This window comes from Spea bombifrons, chromosome 13 (genome assembly GCF_027358695.1).
Source record: "Spea bombifrons isolate aSpeBom1 chromosome 13, aSpeBom1.2.pri, whole genome shotgun sequence".
NCBI lineage: Eukaryota > Metazoa > Chordata > Amphibia > Anura > Pelobatidae > Spea > Spea bombifrons.
Window position 1 is genome coordinate 14,214,054 of NC_071099.1, and position 22,528 is coordinate 14,236,581.

The following is a 22,528-nucleotide window of genomic DNA, read 5'->3' on the forward strand; positions in this document are numbered from 1 at the left end:
AAAAAGATATAATGTCACGCTGGAATATGAAAAGTGCAAGAAAAATAACCAAAAGGCAGCTTGCAGTCCGATTTAAGTCAAATTTGGCTGGTCTAACCAGCTTGCAATCTGTATCAGAAGTGGACCAGCAGCCAGGGTTTCTATTAGTGCCAGGGTTAGGCCCGACATGTCCGTTTCTGGGAGAAGAAAATATAATTTTGCAAATTCTTACCCATACACATGGTGGAAGACCAGCTTTTTAGTTTTTTATGGAGTTCAAAATGGCCGCATTGAGTAGGTTTGGTATTGGATATAACTTTATACTACTGAGACTCACACAGACCCCTACAAAGTGATAGGCCTTGCAAGGTGGCAAGCTTACTTACTGTCACACATAAACATGGTTACCATGAGATGTTGGTCAAGGGTCTACCATTTTATTTAAATCCACTCCTAGCACTAGGCCCGAATGCATTAAAGCGAGATCTCTCTCTGGAGTGAGAGAAATCTTTTTCAATGTTTGCAGCGTCTTTTTCAACTTTTAGTCCCTTGCACTAGAAGACCTTCCAGACCCTTCTGATTTCAAAATTCAAGCAAAACCAGTTTGTGAGTGATTGAGGGCTACAGAGTTGGGCCTATGGCCACTTGGAACCTAGGTCTGGTGTCGCTTTTCTGAAAGAGCCGCATGCATACATTAAAAGGGGCAACAGAACTTATCGCCGAGGAGGCGCGGAACGGAATTTTTATCGTATCTAAAATGCATTAATTGGGCAAAGTGTGTCAGAGGCTTAGATGTAACGTAAGGGTGTCTTAATTTAATGAAAGGTGGCAGATAAGTAGAACAACCTCCCAGCAGATGTGGTAGAGGTTAACACAGTAAGGGATTTTAAACATGCACGGGATGGGCATATGGCTATCCTCAATCTGAGACCAAGCACTGATTAATGATTGAGTCTTAGGAGTAGATAGGCAGAATGGGTCTTATCTGCCATCACATTCCATGTTTCTATGTTTATATGTTTACACGTGAAACCGCAGGGCAAAATTATTGGTAGACCATATTCCCAAATTCAGTTTATCCTTCGAGCGTCTGTCCCACAACCTGTATATTCAAGTCCTATGGGTATTGGTTTTAAGATGGACTCTAACACCTACACTACTGTTGCACTGTTGACTTGGGTATTTTTTTTTTTGTATATCAGTGGATGTTTTGTGAAAACCCAGGAACCATTTTTTTTTAGCAAACACCCTACGATCTCAAATAACACACGGCCAACGCCAACATCTGTACCGTGAAAAGCTCTTAGAAAAATAAGAAAGCGAAGATTGATAGTTCAAGGGCTGAGAAAGGAAAAGACACAACAGAGGCCAGATGTTTCCATACGGACTTGTTAAAAGATAAAGCGCTAACATTCGGAGACGCCCGTACAGACTGGCATTAAGATCTATCACGTTTTGGAAACAGCTCTCATTACCTCAACCAGTACTAAACTATTCGACGCAAAAAGAGGAAATGGATTGGTTTGATGAAAGACTGGACGGTAACATTTTAAGTTCTATAAACACGTTATTATTTAGGAATTTCTTAATGTCTTAACCCTTCGGTGACTTTGAAACCCTGACATACCATACCGGACTTCAAATGATGATTTACACTTACTGAATACCCAAAGGGAGGGGGGATACTCTGTTTTATACCTTCAAGAGTGAGCAGAAAAGCTGTCCTAACGATGTCATCTAATGTGGGCGGAGGTTGATATGACATCGCTACACCATATAAGGGTAAGAAAATAAGGATAGGAAGTATTTACCCAGAGGGACAATATGAACACATAAAATAAAAAATGTTGGCTCCCCCTAATTGAAAAAATAAATATATATATATATATATATATATATATATATATATATATTATTTTTATTTTTTTATTATTATTATTATTATTTTTTACTCTTTTAAACTCTTTAAGGATTTACGCTTTAAATCATGATTAAATCAGGAATACAAAAACCTGATAAATAAATTTAGGAAAAAGGGCAAAAAGTCACCTGGATAATTTTTAAAATACATTAAATGGCAAATAAAATACGGCTCAAACTGTTATAATCATTCTGTAACCTTTTGAACTACAATTTCCACAACCTTAGGCAAGAGGTACTATAAAATACATGTTTAAATATATATTTATATAGAAATATATTAACCATTTAAAGCAGATAATGACTTACATATTGCCCTACCTAAAGCATTATTAACAAATTGTAACTTTATTTAAATTACTCTTTTTTTTTTTTAATTAAAAGTGAACGCTTGAACACTTCCTGTATTAAACAGGAAGTAAAAAATACAGGTGGAAATAGCTTCCCCGGTGTACAGCCATCATAGGAGTATCAGTTCCTGGCTTCAGGCTGGCAACTTTTTTCTACACGCACTTTAATAATGAATAAAAGGACATTCAATTTCTCGTCATTAAAAAATAATAACAGTTTAATTAGTTGAACAGTAATATTCATTTTCAGAATCCTTATAACCTGCTTAAATATGAATTGTTACAGCATTTACATGTTACAAACGTAACGGATTAAGTATCCGTCCCAAATAACATATTTTTTTAAGTTATATTTGCAAATCATTTATACATTTTTCCGCAAGTTAACATCCCGTATAAAATATGAACTTTCCGGCTTCCCGTGTTAACATTATCATAAACAATCAAGGCATGTAAAAGGACCTCTTTTTGTGCTTTTGCACCGTTGCAAAAAAAAAAAGGTTTCATGTATATATATATATATATATATATATATATATATATACACACAATAAGCATATTAACCCTTTTGCTGGACAAAACAAATGACATCCAAATCAATGCATTGTAAGCCTCTCTAGGTCCAAAAGTTGTACTGAAGAAGAATAATGTAAGAAGAATAAACCTCATAATGTATTATACACGCGTTGCATTGACCCTAGCAAGTATAAAGGCTATGTTAAATATATTTATATTATGCTTTGGCATTAAATACAGAGGTCAACAATCAGATAAAGGAATATCCATGTTTAAAAGATAGAGTTCATCTCTGTGGAGGCCATGTTGACTCTATCCAGCTTTCACGGAGTGGAGCAGGGCGTTGGGTGGCTTTCGGTCTGTCTCATCTCTTGTCCACTTGATTTATTTCCAGCTTCTCAGAAATAGAAACCGAGTAGTGACTAGGATCAGTCTCTAGATAGAGAACCAGATTTACTTATCTCAAAAATGATGTCTCTTCCAGATATAGGAGAGTGATCTGCTAAAATGTTCCTGCTCAGGTCACGCAAGGAGTCGTTGAAGTCCATGCTGGTGAACGCACCTATCCCAGTGGTCCATGCTGGACCATCGTGGACTGACTGACCCAGATAATCCTTCACATTTTGCTTTTAAGGTGGACAAGGAACTAGCGACCCACCATCTGTGGGAACGTTGGGTTTTTTTAGTTAGGAAAGGCTGATAAAATTAGGAGTGATTCCCAACATTTGAATTTGTAGGCATCCACAATTGTATATTAATTAACTAGACAATGGTGAAGCTTAATTAGCGTTATTTTTACCGTGGGGAAACTGTAGAATGTAACCCCAGACCTCCACTGGCCATATGTAGATCATTTTATAACACATATAGCCAAATGAAACATAAACAAATGTTTTCAATCCCTGAATATTTCACATTGATTTTCTTTTTATTATTATTATTATTTTCACCAAATAAGAAGGAAAAAATAGTCAATAGTGTACAGTCAGTAATGTAATATCTGACGTTACTGAGTGTATCTTTCACATGATTGTAACAGCCATATTTGACATCATTTCAATATACTTATTTTTTATAATTATTTAAATCACTGTCAATATAATTAACCAGGGAACTATTCACCCTAATTGAGCTAACCAAATACTACAGGATGATTTTTCAATCAAAAGATTCCAAGCCAAATATTGGAAGTATATGTATATGTCGGCCAGCTGACGGCAAGTGACTTTACTTGTTGAACCCGCGTTACGTCTCCGTTATGTTGGTGGTGACGTGTCATCGTGCATAGTTCAAACCCATGCAATACCTAATCTCTGCTACTTTCTTCGAATGTGCAATGACCAAATGGTGCCCAAATGGTGCAATGTCCATCCAAAGCTGCCGGCAGTCCCGTCAACACTAGCTGGGAAAGCTGTCAGTCAGGATATAGGGCCGTATGTGAGACTTATCCTTGAACATTTGAGACTACTGGAAGCTATAGCTATATCTTTTCATTCTCATAGTTGAGGAAACTCACCAACTGAAACTTTTTGTCCATGATACTTACACAATTGAGTTGTTTTTACTTAGGCTCTATATTGATGCAATCAGCATTGGTATGGACCTTTTACAAATACATATCAAATACCTTTTGATATCTCTTGCTAGCTTTTAAACCATGCCCATCATCATCTGAAGACTAACTTAGACTTAACGCTATATAAGACGCCACGAAGGAGTATATTTTTTATGATGTCTTTTAAAGAAGCAAAGGCTGTAGACCCACAAAAGCTTTCAAGCTTTGGAATTCCATCTCGAGAGAGGATCAATGAGGTCCCGAAAGTACATCCTTTTCCTATCTTCATCACTTGTGGCTAGACACGCCACCCTATCTTGGACCGATAGGGCTATATTCATTTTAATTATTACCATTTTAAGAAAAAAAATGTTTGATGGCTTAATAACCTGAACTCTTTATTCAAAAGGTCTTTTAGTATTAAATTGGAGAGTAAAGAGGGAGGGTTTGTCTATAAACATAACTTGTATGATGTTGAAGGCTTACAAAAACTGCATTAAGATAGATGTGCATATGCAAATATTTTTAATGTCTTATGGCATAACCCATCTCAAGAAAGTGTTTATTGAAGGTGTACACTCAAATCAGATATCATCTATCCTTAGTATTCTTACACATAGAGAGGTCGTCATTAAGGACATTCTTCTTTTGATGTGGTTCTCAAGGGTTAATTTACCTTAACCAAAAAAAAAAAACTTTTAAATTGAAAGTAACATGGAAATGCGGATGACCCAGAACAAAGTCAAGTCTTTATTGTTTCTTTGGAGATCATCATAAAATGGAGAAATCATTGTACATTTTGTCGTTAGGAGTTGTTTGAATGACGTGGATTGAGATTTTTAAGTGCCCGAGAACCTTATCAACTATAAAGAGGCCCTTGGTACTAAAAAATAGAGCAAAGGGTATTAAAATCCCACAACCAGAGAAATGGTTAATAGCAGCGTTGGCAAAACCAATGGAAATTATATTTGAATGCATAATGGGAGATTATTCCTCCCTATTTAATGCAAATTTGACCAATTTATACATCGACAGACACCTTACATTTCTTTAGGTTTGCTACTACTATGAAAGCATACAAGCCCATTTTCTTGGTTTCATAAACTGTACAGAGAGAGAAAAAACAAAAAGTCAAACTAAGATTAAATGCATAATTTACAAATTATTCCTCGTCTGCTTCCGTAACAAACTGTGAATGGTGTTCTGGCGATTTGCTGTGAGTTTTGCTTAAATGGAGTTTGACGGCGTGCTTGCTCGCAAATGTCCGACAGCACAACTTGCACTTAAACTTACAGTCTGTTTCCTCTTCACCTGCCGTGGGTTGGGGTGACTTTTGAACAGCTACCCTTGAAACCTCCTTTTCAACCTTGGTATGCTGTGCGATTGCCAACTTATTCATATCCTTCATCTGGAAGCCTAGATGTGTTTCTAAGTGGCCTATGTAGCTAGAAGGTGTTCTAAACTGAGATGCGCAGTCACTGCAATAAAATATGGGGTGTCCTTTGTCCATGTTTTTCAGAAATTTAGTCCCTCCTGTCTTTCGGAGCTGGTACTTTACGTTGGCCAACCAGTGGCTAATAGTAGTCATGGAAAGTCCTGTGAATTTAGAAATCTGCATGCGCTCTTGAGGGCCGAGGTCTGACAACAAATATTTTCCTTCCGATGTTTGAAAGAGGCTTGAAGCAAATTGGGCTTGTAGAATGAGGAGATGTTGAGGGTTCCAGTTGGATTGTCTTCCTTTCCTTTTATGCAATGAAGACACTTCCGTCGAGACATCTTCAAAACGTTTGGAGTCTATCTCCATCTTTATGGATGCCAATCTAGGAGAAACATGCTTTGGGGTAGTAGCTTTCGGAAGAATTTTAACCATGTCAGCTATGTCCGATAGAGCGTGCTTCTGAGGGGGTGACGTGCAAGACTGTGCCTTGGCGGACTCTACCTTCTTGGACTTGGATTTGGTAAGATCAATTGGTTGGTCAGTGTTGTCAAACATAAAATGGCTTGTGGGACGTGGAGGTGTTAAACATGCAACTGGCTTCTCAATTCTGTTTGAAGTATGTTTCTGAAACATATTAATTATGCTAGAGTTTGCACTAGCAGGAGACCTTAAAGACTCTGAAGCTTTACCCAAATGGTTATTTAAAACAGACTGTAGAGCACTAAGTGGATTCACGCAAGGTAAATCCGGAGACTGATTTGCTGAGCTGCGCAAAGGAGAACAATCATTATTGCTAAGGGATGGGTCAATGGGATCATTTATTTTTACTTGCTCATTCTCAGAGATCTTCTTAGCATTCTCCTCTCTTTTAGGGGAGATTAAGTCTTTCCTTGTTGACTCAGAAAAAGTCTCGGGTATAGTGGACTCTTCATCTTTCCCTACAATTTCTGATTGTATAGTCTCTTTTGTTGCGTCTGTCGAGGTTTCCGTATCTTCAGCTTCATCCTTCACCTGTGTAGGTGGAGACTGATGTGGAGTATTTGGAGTGAGAGAGAAAGATTTGGACTTGGGGGCAATAGGCCTGAACTTGTTGGAAAAAGTGGGCCTCATTTGCATTACTTGTGACCCCAGGGACACTGACGGTTTCATGGCCTCTGAGATTTGGTAAGCAGCATGGATGCTGGGGTAGGCACTCCAACTAGGGGTTCCATTTTGGGCCTTGTTGATTGCCGAGGTTACTGTGTTTTCCAGGGACTTCAGAATGTCTCCACCTTCCTTTGAACCATCTTCCAAATCTTCCTCTCGTAGGTACTGATATTTTAGGGTAGGATCTAAGGGTTTTTCAAAAGTATCTTGACGTTCATCGCTAGTGTCTTCTTTTTCATCCTTGTGTACTTCATCTGCATTATCCACACTACCCTCTTTAGTTGATTTTGAATCCGATGTGGATAAAGCAGAAGGAGAACTCGTTGTTTTTGTCTGAGTGTCACTAGACGGTGACTCTGAAAGTGACTGCATCTTCTCTACTGCCAGGGGATCCAAAACAAGCTGTTTTCCTTTCTTAGATGCTGAATTTGTAACTTTCAAGAAATGTCCAGTAACCATCATGTGTGTGGTAAGCTGCTGTAAAGTATCATGTGAACTTCCACATTCCATACACTTTAAAATCTGAGATTTACAGGCTTCAAATTGCCAGGTGTAACTGGCACCATTCTGGTATCCATATCGGTTGTTTGAGGAGAGCTGCGTGTTTGTGTTCTTCTGTGCGGAACCATGATCGAGAAATGAACCGGTGGTCGAGTCTGGCGAGCAGGGCCTGTTGACTTCAAAAATACGCTTCTTTGATGGAGTGACCATTTTTGAAGAAATAGTTGGTATGGGTTCCTTCAAAGGCACTTTTTGGTAATGTTTTGTTTTTATCATATGGACGCTTAGATCCTGGAGAGAGTCAAATGAGTCCCCACAGAACATGCATTTTAAGACTTTCTGGGCATCCTCCTTGTCCATATCCTGAAATGCTCTTTTTCTTGGTTTAGAGTAATCCGGAGGCCTGTGCTTGTCTTTCTTGTGGTTATCATCTTGATAATGTCCAGTTTCATTCATGTGCACGGTCAACTCTACCAAAGTGTCGTAAGCTGCACTGCATTGCCTGCAACGGAACCTACTTGCCCCTGTAAAAACAGTTCCATACATCTTGGAGTTTTGGCGATACAGTTGGACTGAACTGAAGAGGTTTGCTTTGGATATTGGTTTGGAAGGTAAATTTTGCTGTAAACTTTTTGAAAGCGCATCTTGGTGCCAATCGAATTCACTTTTGTTGCCTCCGTTACGGCTTTCACACCTTTTTCTCTCTGACGGAGGCGCCTTAAGACTTAGTCCCAGGCTTGTCCAGTAGGAATCAGACAGTATGTTGGCATAGGCGGTCTTCATTTTATCTATGCAATCTTGTGCCTCAATTTGAAGCTTGGGTATAGGGCTTGCTTTAGGGTCCTGAGCATCTCTAGAAGAAGAAGATGTGCCTTTGACATCTCCCATCTGGTCGCTGACATCACTGAGCAGAGATTCATTTTCCCCATCTTGGTTGCATAGATGACTTGCTGGGGAATTCTGGTAACTATAGCACTTTTTGGCTTCCCCGGCTGTTTCTTGCTCTTCTTCAGTGGGTGAGTACGTGCTATCTTGGAGTTGAGCTGTGGAGCTGCTGTCATCATCTTCCTCTTCGTCCTCCTTCACATCTTCACCTTTTAAATCTTCCTCATCTTGAAAATAACCTAAAGAATTGAGACATGCAAAATATAGAGTCAGAATATATCAATTTACAAACAAATAACTTAAAAGTGACATAAAAGCACGGATATTCTCTTTCCTGATCACCAGCTAGCTTTTAAATACTTTACACTAGGCATTATTTTTACCATGTGAAAATATAAAAAAAAAAAAAAAAAAATCTGTACAGAAATACCCAACCTCAATAGCAAACCCAATATTTTATCTGAAATTATGTTATTTAATACAAATTTATTCAAAAGGTCAACTTTAATAAATTGGACTGAATTTACAAAATGTTGTCTTTTAATTTCTGTGCTCACCCTCTTCTTTTAAACCATTTCTATCCTTTTTTTTTCTTAATCATGTCATTTTTTTACTTTGAAAAAAATATCAGCCTTTTTAAGTTATAATTAATTAGATAAAATGAATAACTTAATTATGGATTAAATTATTTAGTAATAATTATAATAATAATGATTAATTATAGCAATCACAACAATAATACTAATAATAATAATAGTTAATTAAAATAATTATATAATGTTTATTAAAATATACCTAACGTTACTAAGATATATAGGTATAGAGTTCCGAAATGTGTTAATACTATGAATTTTCAGCATTCTATGGGACAAAGCTTTAAGTATTTTGGGAAATAATCATCTTTTTATGCTGCCTTTGAAGTTATTACTTATATTTCTCTGAAAAGATCCATTCATGTTCATCTTATATCAGACAAATGTTTTGTGTATCAGAGAAAGCCACAAAAGCATGGTTTTCATCAATATTTCAAAACAGCCTTGGGGGAAATTGTAGATTGCGGTGCTGTAGGGCAGCTAATGGAATCACACACTAGGGTTTTGTACATTTAACCCCTTAATGACAAAGCCCGTACATGTACGGGCTCAAAATGCATTGTTTTCAATGGGTTTAGGGACCGCCCATTGTCCTTAAGGGGTTAAAATAAGCAGCTAGAAAAAAAAAAAAATTACCATTCAGTTTGATAGCAATGGCATAAAAGTACAGATGGGGAAACAATTAAATATCCACCGCCATTTATCTACGTCAGTCTGATAGGTCACTTTATAATAGGTGGAATTTTTTTCTTGATTTTTTTTTTTTTGCCGATACAAAAATAACGATTAACATTTAACAAAAAGTAACATAAATATACTTCAGTGGAATGAATTATTAAACATGTTTTGGGAGGAATTTGTTGCAGCTGAAATTGTGAAATATATTTCTCCTGGCTACAATTTTTGGTCGGATGCTATCTTGTGCTGATGAGGACAAATATACGCGTCGTAATCTTTAGAACATTTGAACTGGCTAAAGGCTTTCATTTCATATAACAATATCTTTAACCGTTCTTAACGCGCCAGGGCTTTTGTCTTAGCGATTTAAAGAACAAAAGGGCTGTAGCTATAATATACTGTATTATTCATTTATTGTCTTAAACTATTATTATAAAGTAACCCCAGACTTTATAATAATAATCATTTTGAGGGACAGTCAAAAAAAATACTGTGAATGCGTGTGAATACTGTGTGAATGCGTCCTCGTCAGTGTAGTGAATGGTTTTGTTTGGTATAATGTATTACTTTGTATGGCATTGCATAATTATTAATTTAATATACAAAGAGATGTAAATCTTGATTTTGTATATATTTTCCATACTCTGTACGTTTCCGTACGATATTGTATGCTGCATATATTTTCCAAACTTTGTATGGTATTGTTTGTTAATGTATGTCCTTTTTTATATATTCTAAAAATTAATAAATTATTAATAAAAAATAAAAAAAAATACTGTACAAGAAATGGAAATCATATTTGCCAAAAAAAAAAATATTTCAGTAAAATACAAATATTTAAATGCCATATTTAAATTTTTATGTAGCATATGCCAATTTTTTAAAGATAATCAATGATTATTTTTTGTAATAAAAGATTTGAACCTACTTGCCGATCTTTCAATAGTTTTTTTTCTGGAAATATAACACAAGTTTTTTAGAATGACTTTGGATGTTTCCGTTTCTTGAACCATGAATAAACCTACGTAATCATGCTTCCATATTAAAATTACCCATTTTGTTTATTACATGTCTACAAAGTAACTTCCCAGGGTAGGCTACCCAGCGAACTCCTTCTTTTGGGAGAATGACTTATAGGGGTGGGGCTAGGCACACGTGGAGGAGGGACTAGCTACTGGTTGGGTGGGGCCACACAGACTTAAGTGGATGAAGAGGGAGAGCGATCAAATATCCATCAGGTGATCCTCTGGCCTGAGAAAGTGGAAAGTGACACGGAGACCCAGGTCAAACCCGGAGGGTTCCCAGATATGAATACAGGATATCGAAATTGAGAAAGAGTAGCTGGAGAAAAAGACGAGCTCAGGATCCACGAGTAATATGATTGACATGGCCAAGAATGTATATTTTTTCTTTTCAAGATGGAACTAACTGGTTCAGGCTGTAGCCGATGATTTCTATGTAATTCTGGGTACTTATAACCCAACTTGCTTTTTTGTGGGGGTTTCATCCCATGGCTCTGCTTTCCTACCTTGTGTCCCTCTCTTTAAGAACCTCAGACTACAACCCAAAAGCCCCCAAAAAGACTCCCTAGGGAAGATTATACAGAAGGTGCACATCAGTGTCTCTCTACGCCAAGCAGTTCTAATAAAGATTCCTAGTAGCAGGTTACTGGTCAAACACCAAAGGAATTAATAACCCCAATATGGTGCCTCTGATTACAATTAGTGGTGATTTGGAGAGTGGCGAGATGTTGGAATACGGTGGAACAAAACAGTTAAAACCTGATGTTTACACAAACACCACCTGCTATGAATACTAACTTTCTTCAAGGACAGACACTACCATAAATTATTTTATCTACAAAACCTGACTGCAAGTCTGAACCACACAACAGGAATTAATCTGATTCGACTTTGTAAAACAATGGCTGGATTTCATGGCCAACCTTGTAAATATTACAGCCCTCCATCCGATTAAGGTCCAGGTGTAGAACAAGTGGGTCCCGGTGATGAAACGATAGTTTGGAAGTGTCTCTTGAAGAAATACTACGCACAGTCATCGAAATACTAACACATTAATTAAAATATGTAGGGGCTAAAGGAAAAACTCCAAGCGTGGCCCTTATTGCTCACTGTGCCTAACGTAAATTTGAGGTTGTAGGTTCCCTTGTGCCAGGGCAGGGCCATCAACAAACATTGATTGACATTACTTCTGATTCTGCACAATAATGATCGCTCTCTGGCGCTCTCTGGATCGTATGGATCAACACTGACGCATGTATATGAAATGGGTCCCTTAAAGATTTTGTCTTGACTATGGGCGCAAAGTAAAGCCCTTCATGCCATTCCTCCTGTTTTAGGAACTAGTGAGACCGTTGAATTAATTGTATGGAATATTCACCCCAGCCGGATCTCATTCAAATGCAGGTACAGCCCTGCTTGGCATTAGTAGGAACTCATTACAAATTATGTCGGTGATTAATGAATGACGTTTCCTCATCACTCTTTTGTTCTACGATCATGTAGCAAAATCACCCTGTAGAAAAAGTCTTGCTTCCTCTACGGGAATGAATTGTTATTTTCTGCCACAGAGTAAAAAATTACACTCGCTGGCTTTCTTACATTGTGTGTCTAAGGCTGAATTATTGACTGTCAGAAACTAGTCTACAATTACAGTGTGCACGTGCCGGTATCTTCAAGGGAGATGATCTGACCTTTCCCATCTTTGCCCAGAAAAGAAAGGATGGAATGATGTAGAACAAAGATTCCTTGACGAAGTTGCAATGACAGAGAGGCATCATTGTCAGGTGGTCATTACAGATCCATCCTAAATGCCACCACCTTAAAGGGGTACACCTCACCGAGCTCAAATTCAGCCTTCGACATCATTTTTACGGGAGAGTACACGGTTAACATCTGCATCAACAAAGCCTTGCTTTTTATCCACACTGGGTCTCCATTTTTACACGCGCATTGAACCAACAATGAGGTTGGGGGGGAGGTAGTAGGTTACTTCAAGGACTTCTCTATAGGTTTTGAAAAATATAATAATTTTATGAGATGTTGTGGGTGTAATAGACACTGACAGAATGATCTAAATGAATGGTTCCAAGAACACTCTTCTATAAAGTCCACGCCTTCCCATCTAGACTATTGCTCCTCTCATTGAACGTTCTTGCTCCTTTTTACCTCTCCCGCGATCTCGTCATAATACTTAGTCTTAGTCTTTTTATCCTCAACAACTGCTTTGCACCTAAGGGTGTCTTAATGGAGACCTGCGACCACCACAGCTTTTAAATAGTAATCAATAGATTAATTTCTCATTATCACCTTTAGTTTGTATCTTTTGTTCTTCAATAAACTTAATTGTTTTGGAGATACTTGGTTAAAAAAAACAGGGGAATATTTTTTTTTTATTGCTAAAGCTCCATTCTTCCTTCTTGCCCAAGTCTTACAAAGACTGCCAAAGCTTTGACCACAGAGAAGGAAAAGGTCAACAACAGGGGTAACATATTAATGGAGAGAGATAATCATCCAGATCCAGAGAACATGGAGTTAAATAAGCTGCTCCTATGGTAGACACATACGATTGATAGTTAACACACACACACACACGCTCACACATAGTTATTACTGTATCGTGTAACCATCATTACATAGGTTTACTTAATGTAACAAAATATAGATTCTAGGAATGTTGAATGGGGCAGTTCTAGGCCTTGGTAGTAGGGAAAGAAAGCAGTGGGCCGCCTGTGTTTTTGGTGGCTCCCATTTTGCCATGTTTAAACATCTTTTTTTGGAGGTGTTGGGGGATCATCATTCTCTTTGGTTCTATTGTCAAGGATTCAGTGAGATCTGTGTCCCTGACAACCTTGTATGGCCATTATGGACCAAGATATGAAATTAGATGATCCCTTGTGAAAACTGCCTCCCCGTCTTTTATAATGACCCCTTTTAAAAGAAGCAGCTATCGATTTTCCCTATCTTCTTTCTAGCTACTTTATAAAGCTCTACCCCCACCTCCACCCATTTTGACCATTTCCTGTACGTTTTGACCATACGCCATTTTGACCCACTACCTGTCCTTATAGGATAACCTAATCTATTGTCCCTAGGTGTAACTGCGATTTAAATCCGACCAAATGTTTTAATAGTGAGAACCTTCCATGTCTACCGACAATCATATTTAAGTATAAACGCAAAGTATAACATATAAAAAAAACGTGCTGGCATCCTACTAAATATATGCTTTGTATTATTTTATTTTTTTCCCAGCACCTTAAAATACAGAAGACTCTCTTTTTTCCCCAGCATAATGCAGCTTATTCGTATAGGAATTAAAGGGTTAACCATTACCAGCGAGTAGATGAAAAGCGACACAAAGGTGAGACCATCATGTCTTGTTTTTCCCCTTTCTAAACATGTTTGATAGGAATATAATTTCTTTAAAAAACAATATGACCTCATTTGTAAAGCAATATGCACTGGAAGCTGGTCAGCTGTTAAATGCATCTGAGCGCTTTGCATTGTGATGAAGCTAAACTGGAATTTCAATTATTTTTCTGGGCACATTTAAAATTCTAATACCTTACCGGGTTAGCGCAAGGGCCCATCCAAATTACTCACAAAGAATCATATCCATCTCTTTAAACTGTGTGCGACTTCCAGATCACAATCGCGCAGATGAAATGAGAAAGGAAGCCATGGCGCGCTGACCTTCACCAGTGGGGGGGGTTTTTTACCATTGCTCGATGTGCCGCCGAGTGAATGTACGATGTCATCGCTTAGGTTTACGGTAAAAAAATTTTAATTCGCGCAAATGGTTGAGCTAATTTATGCCCTTAGAAACATTCAGTTACTTAATGATAAAACGGATTTTTTTCAAAAAATATTTTGGTAAATTGGAGTTAGGTGAATAACATATGGAACTGAAATGGGATACCAGTTGGCCAATGCCTGCTTAGTCCTGGTTCATGGAGAGTAGAAGTAGAACAGAGGAGAATCAGTGCCCTGATTTCGATGGACAGTCCTAAGTTTCGTGGTTGACTATGGGCCAGTTCAGAGATCATCTTCCTTGAGAGGCCCAGGGAGCTGTAAAATCATAAAGACCATTACAGCTCTCATGTGGCCTCCTTGTGGTGCTCTGGAGGAGAGCGTTGCAAGATGGCTATTTGGGTAAGATAGGGAAGCAAGGGACAATGCCTCTGACCCTACTTACATTTGCCTCCGATCCGGCCTACTCCCCACTAGCTATAAATACCCAACAGTGGTGTCCAGAGACATCTGATATGTTGGGGGGGGTATATATTTTACTAGGTTATGCCCAAGTATAGCTTGCATATTATCATCAGCAGATGGGGGTAAGAACAATTTGTTTCTGTAACAATTAACGTTTTGGCCTATACATTTTTAAGCAACCTGACTCCATCCATACACAGGTCTAATAGTGAACTTTCTGAAATTACGGAAACCTTTTATATATTTACTCACTTTCCTTGACCATTCTGTGCGTTGTAAAGTCACATAACAAAAATGCCGTGATACTCATGACGAGGGGAGGGCTTGCAAGGGGGCCTGGGGGCAATTGAACATCCTGGGCCACTACCAGAAGCCTTTTAGCCATTCTTGTGTTATTTACTCGTAGTTCAACACAAAAGTGTCTATACTAACAAACATTTTATGTGGCGTTTACACCATTTCTGGATTCTTTCTATGGTTCTATTATGGGATGCCTATTCTAGGTAGCCCCTTTTTGAAACCTTTATGTTGCATCCCTAATATAGTCCAATCTGATGAGTTAATGGGCTTCCCGGTTGGGTCCCCCAAGCCAGATGATGCCATCCCTCCCCATGCTCATAGTGCATAAGGCCACCGATACTCAGCCATCGAAGCATGGTTTCTTACGCAAGAGATTCAACGTTTCGAGTTACTCCCTGACATTTTTCATCCCGTTCCTGACCGCTATACATAGTTTTCACCAGCTACTACATCATAAGTTGGTGCATCATTCAATTATTTCAGAATACCAACAACTAACATTTTTAAATGATATCCCTCTCAGTCCAACACACATCTTTAAGTACAATCCATAAATGCCGGTTTACGCCTTGGCGTCTTCTCCACTCGTCCTCCTTGCGTTATTAATGCCTGTCAGAACCAGTTATCCCTGAACTGCTGACAGCACTGTATTTGCTATCTAAATTTACATCATAAATAAATCAGTAATGCAGCGGTTTAGTAAACCTTCTGCAGTGATTGGAAACACAGATCAGGTAAACAGACTACAGTCCCAGCACTTAGCGGCTATGAGTAAAGCTGACGGTTTAATGTCATTGATACATCGGAGGAGGGGGCTCGCCGGCAAAATCTAAGATCATGTGATGGATGATGGCAATGAAAACAGTAAGTAAACAAGGATGACAAAAAAATGCTTTTCCGTTCTAGAAATGCTAATAATTCTAGGTTTTCTGCACTCATTTTTAGATTTCTCAGTCTGTACGCACGCGTCCTGGGAGAGAAACAGAGAATCTGAAGGGAGATCAGACCCATTCGGCCAATCTAGTCCATTTTTTCTGACGTAAGAAATCAGTCCTTAATCACATTTTAGATTTAGGAGTAATATGTCTTTCCCATGCATATTTCATACCATTTCTGCTAAGAGGCTGTTCCACTTATCTACCAACCTCCAAGTAAAGTCAAAATGTAGAGAATATTAGATGTTTCATAGAAAAAGGGTCTGTTCTCTTGTCCTAGGTTGTCCTAAAGTATACTCTACAGTATTTTCAAGGGGTTAATGAGAAATAGTAAATTATTAAAATATCATTTTAACATCAATTATTAAAACATCAACACAATCTTTCTTTTATTTGTATACAAGTAGTAATAACATTAAGTGATCTGTTGGTTGTAGAAAAAAGGAAAAAAAATCTAACATTCTAAACTATATGTTAACTATCTGATAAACAGATAATAACGATCCATGGATAAAGAAAGAGAGGAAGCCTTGTATGTATCCAAGAACTTTGCCCACAACGGCAATTGCCCCATAGCGGCACTGGAACATCACTAGGAAAGAAACATATTTAAGTGAGGCATGATAAAGAAAGGGACATGTTTGTTCCTGTAATGAATATTAAGAATGTGAAAGACCATGATCTCACCTCGCACCAAGCTCAGCACATTATGCCATAGAAGGACGTTCTTTTACCTATAGGAACATCCATGACATCCCCTACAATACTTGACAGTCATCGTACTTACATGCCATCGCCTGAGACTCTCAAAGGTGAAAGTCGCATGCCCTCACAAACAACTCAACAAGTTGTTTTGGGAGTGTTAGTCGGTGAGGGCTGGTGACTGGAGTCAATCGAGTTGACCCTTAACTCAACTGACCCCTGGACTTCTTAGTGAAGAAAATAAGTGAAAAAGTTCACATAAAAATAAAAAAGAACGAGCCTAAAAAAGAAAAACATTTATACGCGGCAGCGCCCGTCTTGTTGCTGCATCTCAGTATATCTTTTTCTTTGCTCTGTGTTTATATAAAAATGTTGTTTTACATGCAGATCACAAAGATATCACTCAAAAGAAAAATGGTTGCTGTCTTTTTTTATGGACAAAAGCACTAACAAAGAAGGATCCATCTCTTGATGAAGATATTTAGACTGAAACGTTGGATGGATCATCTACTTTTGACTTTTTTGATACATGGAGCTACAATACGATTTTTTACGTTTGTATTCAGTAAATATTACATTTCGGATCTGGTTTTTTCCCTTTTTTGGGGTCATTGTACGCATGCCTGGCAAGAAGTAATCATTAAGTCTGGGTCTCTCCTGGCCTATGCAAATCTTCCTTTGTGCCAGAGCCGAGTGCTATGTATAGATCTCTATACTATAGGGAAGTTCAGGGCTAAGGGGATGACAGGTGCAAGAGAGTAGAGTGCATCATTAATCTCTCTGCCGCAAGAATGACAGAATAAACCTTGTTCTGCAAAATACTTTTGGACAATCCCGGCGAAGAAATATTAACAAATATAAACAGAAAAAAAGCTTTATCCTGTTTTTGAGGGAGAAATACATGCCTACGATCTGGAAATACTTATCTACAATATCAAAAGTATAAAAATAAAATGAATCTATATTTATAAACCCGTATTATTGTATATCCCTGCTTTACCCCTAGACAAGGCAAGACATAGAATAATTTAACTCACATGCTTGTAACATATTGTTATACTATGTTAAAATGTTTTAAAATAAAACATATTTTTATAGTTTTTTTTAACCTATAGTTTAACTGGATAATCGTTAAAAAGCAGACCATATCGGGGAGAAGCTTCCAGGTGCTGTTTCCAATTTTCAGGACAGATTTTTGATACACGTGGAATGGCTTGCTCATAAAATTCTGCACAGCTGTATGTCAATTTACTGCTAAGTGGTTTAACCACATTTGGTTCCAGCACTTGTATTTCTAATAGTTACAATTCTGTTTGTATGTTTGGTTCCGAAGCTTCTTTTAAAATATGGTGGATGGTAGCTAACAGAAGAGCTAGAAGAATGACAATGGGAGTACCTAGTGGTGTATCTTGGTTGAGCGTTGCCTTTTGCCTGACCCTGGGCAGTGCCCCAGCCAACCCCACCACTTACCTCCACCATCATCTACGCTGAGCGCCAGGATATGATGTTATGGAGTAAGAATATAATGGAGCCTGTGCTGGAAAGGTTAGTTACAAGGAAGATCGGATGACCTTCCCAACCAGACCATGGAGTAATGGCGCGCCGGTTGATCTGGATCACTCAACAGTACGATCTGGAAATGGTACCCTAGGTCTAATTGACCCAGGCCAGAATACGCCACTGGGTGTAGCTTCAACCAGACCCTGGATCCCAAAAATATTTTTTCGCCTAAGAGTTCCAGGGATCATAGACCTCATAGTTATGAATTTACATGTGGGGAAAGAAGGGGCTTCTGCAAATGAACCAAAAATATTTGAAGCCCATGCATTAGGCAAAAAATCCTCTGTCATCAGGGACATTTGGGAAATATAAGAAAGAAAAAAAAATTAGCTGTACACATTTTAATTAATCATAGGGTTAATATATTACTATGCAAATCAGGGGATTATTTCTATCACATAGACTGGCTTTAATTATAGAAAAACTATGGAAAATAATGTATGCGTTATATTTTTCGATAGTTCTAAAATACATCATTGTGACTTAAATCTGTATAGCACTGTCATCAACCTCACTTTTTAACACTATGTTGGGGCTTCATAGGGGGACCTTAGAAGTAGACAATACTTTATTTAGAATTAATTTGCCAGCTTACCGAAATATATTTATAAAAACATAATCGACAGATTATGCCACCGTATGCCATTTTTTTTGAAGACGTAGTTCCATACCATAACAAGCGTTCCTGCGACACAGCATAAAAAGAGTTAAGAGCGGTGAGTGGCAACCCTTCCGTATGATTTACAACCAGGAGCCCCATCGTGAAACGACTGCTTGATGGATGATCCCAAAAGTCTGAGACTAACCATAAATCATGTCTTTGGATCATTGACAAAGATAAAGGAGAAGAAGCAGAAGCTTTGTCATTGACATCCATTCTCCCAATAATGTGCATTGACAACATACAATACAGAACCTTAATTAAAAAAAAGGCAAAACTAGGAAGGATTTTCCTTTTTTTTTCTTTAGATCCGGTTACTCTACCTGTAAATGACATTCATACAGATTTATACAGAATTATTTTTTTGTTCTTAAAAAAAAAGCTTAAAGTGTACAATGTCTCTCGATGTTTGATCATGGCCCCAGAACTAGCAAGAGTTTTATCTTGCACGTTTGGTCCTCCGAGACTTTGGTTTCTCTCTCCTTCAAGTTATATTTAGAACTCTTCGCAAATGCATCGCGTGCCATCGCTTTATAACTAACCAGGGTACAACAAACATCTGACTCTGTTTGGAGGTTCCAGATGAAGGTCAGAGTAGAGGACTCTACCATCACTGCTTTCCACCTGCTTCTCGGTATCCTAATCAATGGCGACCTACAGAGATTAGGTTTTCCACTGCACTGAGACCAAAGGTCCTAGGGGTATTTCCCCCAAAAAAGGTTTTCGTCAATGACCTGGAACGACCCTGCTGAAAATTAAGAATGGAGAGCAAACATGAAAACAGTGAGCAAGGTGATCTAATATTTGCCCAATGATTGATTACTCTATGGAACTGGTTTCAAACCATGGTTTGCTCACACAAGACATCCCTATAAGAATTTGCACTAAGTAGCAGCGTCTAGGTAGGTTGGAGATGGAGAAGACCTTAGGAACGCATATCAAGGGTAACTTCGTGCAATTCCAGAGCGACGTATCAGCAACGAAACATAGAAACAAAGAGCCTGACGACAGATAAGAACCGTAGCGTTACGACGATGAGTTTTGTCTAGACTTCAAACATAATTTAACCGAATGCATGAAAAGAAACATCCGCACTGCATTAAAAAATAATTTAATTGACAGACAGCGCTTTCTATCGTGTGCAATGCCCAGCTTTAGGTTGAAGTTGGCAGAGTGTTTTGCCGTTTTCAGCATACTGTGTTGGCACACGCTCCCCGGAGAAGATATGTCCTCCAGAAGCATCTTCATGCCAAGAACTTCAAAATCATACGTTCAAAATAAGCAAGAAATTATTTTTATTTTTACAAAGAGGCAAGCGGAACTTGAAAGTTTGGGTCGAACGTTTTTCGAATACATTGGAATTTTAGAGACGCTGAGTTTACTGGCGTTTGTTAATTAATTAATTATTTTATGGAAAATGTTGTGTACATATGGGGTATGGGTTGACGGTAATATCCAATGAAAAATCATTCCTGTTAAAGTCCAATTGGTTAGAAATAAGGTGTCACAAGGACCAGGTCCCTTTAATTTCTCCATACTATAACCATCTACTTTAGAATAAATAAATACCCATTGGTATAACTGTTGCGCAATTACATTATCAAATGTTGCTTAGGTTCTATTTAAACTCAAACACACACCGGAATATATCTGATGCAAGGTGTGTTATATTATTGCGTGGCTCATCTATGAACGGAAAACAGTCTTCAGGCAGCGAAGGGGTTACCTGAGGCCGCACAAATCTGCCGAATGACTGCAAAATCTTAGTATCCCAAGGGGAGTGTAGGAACACAGCAGGGAGGGAGTAACTACAGGCTGCTGAACTTCAGATAAAGCAACACAGCTTGGCGGGATGAGGGATCACAACAATACTAATTACACTGGGCTTGGAAATCTTGCAGTGATAAGAGAGACAGACATTCTGCAAGAACGCGCAATGACCCTGGAATCAAAAGGTGTCCTTGTGTGACAATGAGACACCAACGTCTTGACGAAAGCCTTAGAGTCAGAGAACTCCGTAAAGACAATGAGGTGTGTTTTGTGGACCATGGTGTTTGTTTGGGAGAAAGCATTCAAAGGGCCCACATGACGTCAAAAGTGAGCAGATGTGTTTGCCTCATTGTCTCCACCTTGTCTCCTTTGCCAAAATGTTATGTTAAGTTATGTTCTTTTGTCATCGAAAATGGCGTATCGCGCTTTTTGGCCATCCTTTAGCCTCTTCAAGTCTGTATCCAACTAAAAATGATCAAAGCATTCCATAAGAACAATCATAAAACCATAGAAACGTGGCATCAGCAGCAGATAGGAACCACTAGGCCCATCTAATCTGCATTCTTACTAGAAATCTGATTTCTTTTTTAAAATGGACTATTGTATAGAATAACAGGCAGTTATAGTTCCAAATAAGAATGAGATAATTCAGAGAAAACGAACACATTAATAAAATATGAAAAGTAAGGTAGTAATGTAAGGAAGTTTTTAAGCATGCATGGAATGGCTCCTAAGACGAAACCAATGAATGACAAAGAGTTTGAGCCTTGGGTCTGATCTGCTTTACATTTCATATTTGAGGCTTCACAACTAGCAACGAGCCATGATCCAAGATGGTGAGCCATGATCCAAGATGGTGAGCCATGATCCAAGATGGTGAGCCATGATCCAAGATGGTGAGCCATGATCCAAGATGGTGAGCCATGATCCAAGATGGTGAGCCTTCTAACACCCCTCAGGTCTTTATACAAGTTTGCCCTGATGATTCTCTTAGCCTGCTACATTGTAGCTTCCGTTTCCTTGTACGTCATCCTGAAACAACCTCATGGGAGGGATCACAAAAAGAAAAATGGCCGCCCTCTGTATGTCTTATTTTACTAAATCATGGAGAAAAGATACAAGATGTCAACGAAATAGCGAAAACTAATGGTCAAAGGAAGACCTTATACATGTGTTTTCATGGTAGGCAAACCCAATTTATTTAGGACATAATTGTAGTTTTAAATTTTGTTACACACACTGTGGTGATTAAAAATCTACGGTATGAGGAAGAAAAAAAATCTGTACACAAAAACTGCATGAATGAGAAACCTAGTGATGAGATTGGGGATCTACGCATGACGGAGCGGTTCATGATCTTAAACCCTGTATTCAGAAGAGGAGAGATTATGATATGTGTTCTGACAGGATGAATGAAATGCCGGCTTAAGTGCCCCCTCTAACATCCTAATACCTCCAAGAGGCAGGATTCAGGCAGAAGTCCCATACCACAGACTCATTATACATCCAGTGCTTTCTAACCAGTGCCATATCCACAAGGGAACGCGGTAAATTGCGGCTATCTCCATATTATACGGGTCACGCGCTAGTAAAAAGGTTCTCCGTCGGATTGATCAAATTACACGTAAACTATTGACTTGATACATATCGTGCATTTCAGTTGAGAAAGAGGAATCGTTCCTACTTTGTTTTCCCAAGTGAGATATATGTGACCCTCATTATAGACATCATCTTCCGAAAATGGTTGCCTTTTGAATAGGATTGCTTTTTAAACAGACATATTCCATTTTACCCCTCCTCCA

The 22,528-nt window shown here is 38.3% G+C and overlaps 1 protein-coding gene across 1 annotated transcript in view; it reads right to left on the reverse strand.

Annotated features, from left to right (window-relative positions):
- Positions 1 to 5,030: 5,030 nt before the first annotated feature.
- Positions 5,031 to 22,528, reverse strand: part of TSHZ2 (teashirt zinc finger homeobox 2) — a 93,857-nt gene continuing 76,359 nt past the window's right edge. Inside the window, exon 2 of the mRNA XM_053454111.1 lies at positions 5,031 to 8,529. Coding sequence (XP_053310086.1) covers positions 5,483 to 8,529 — 3,047 coding nt within the window. The 3' untranslated portion in view covers positions 5,031 to 5,482. The remainder of the gene's footprint in view (positions 8,530 to 22,528) is intronic.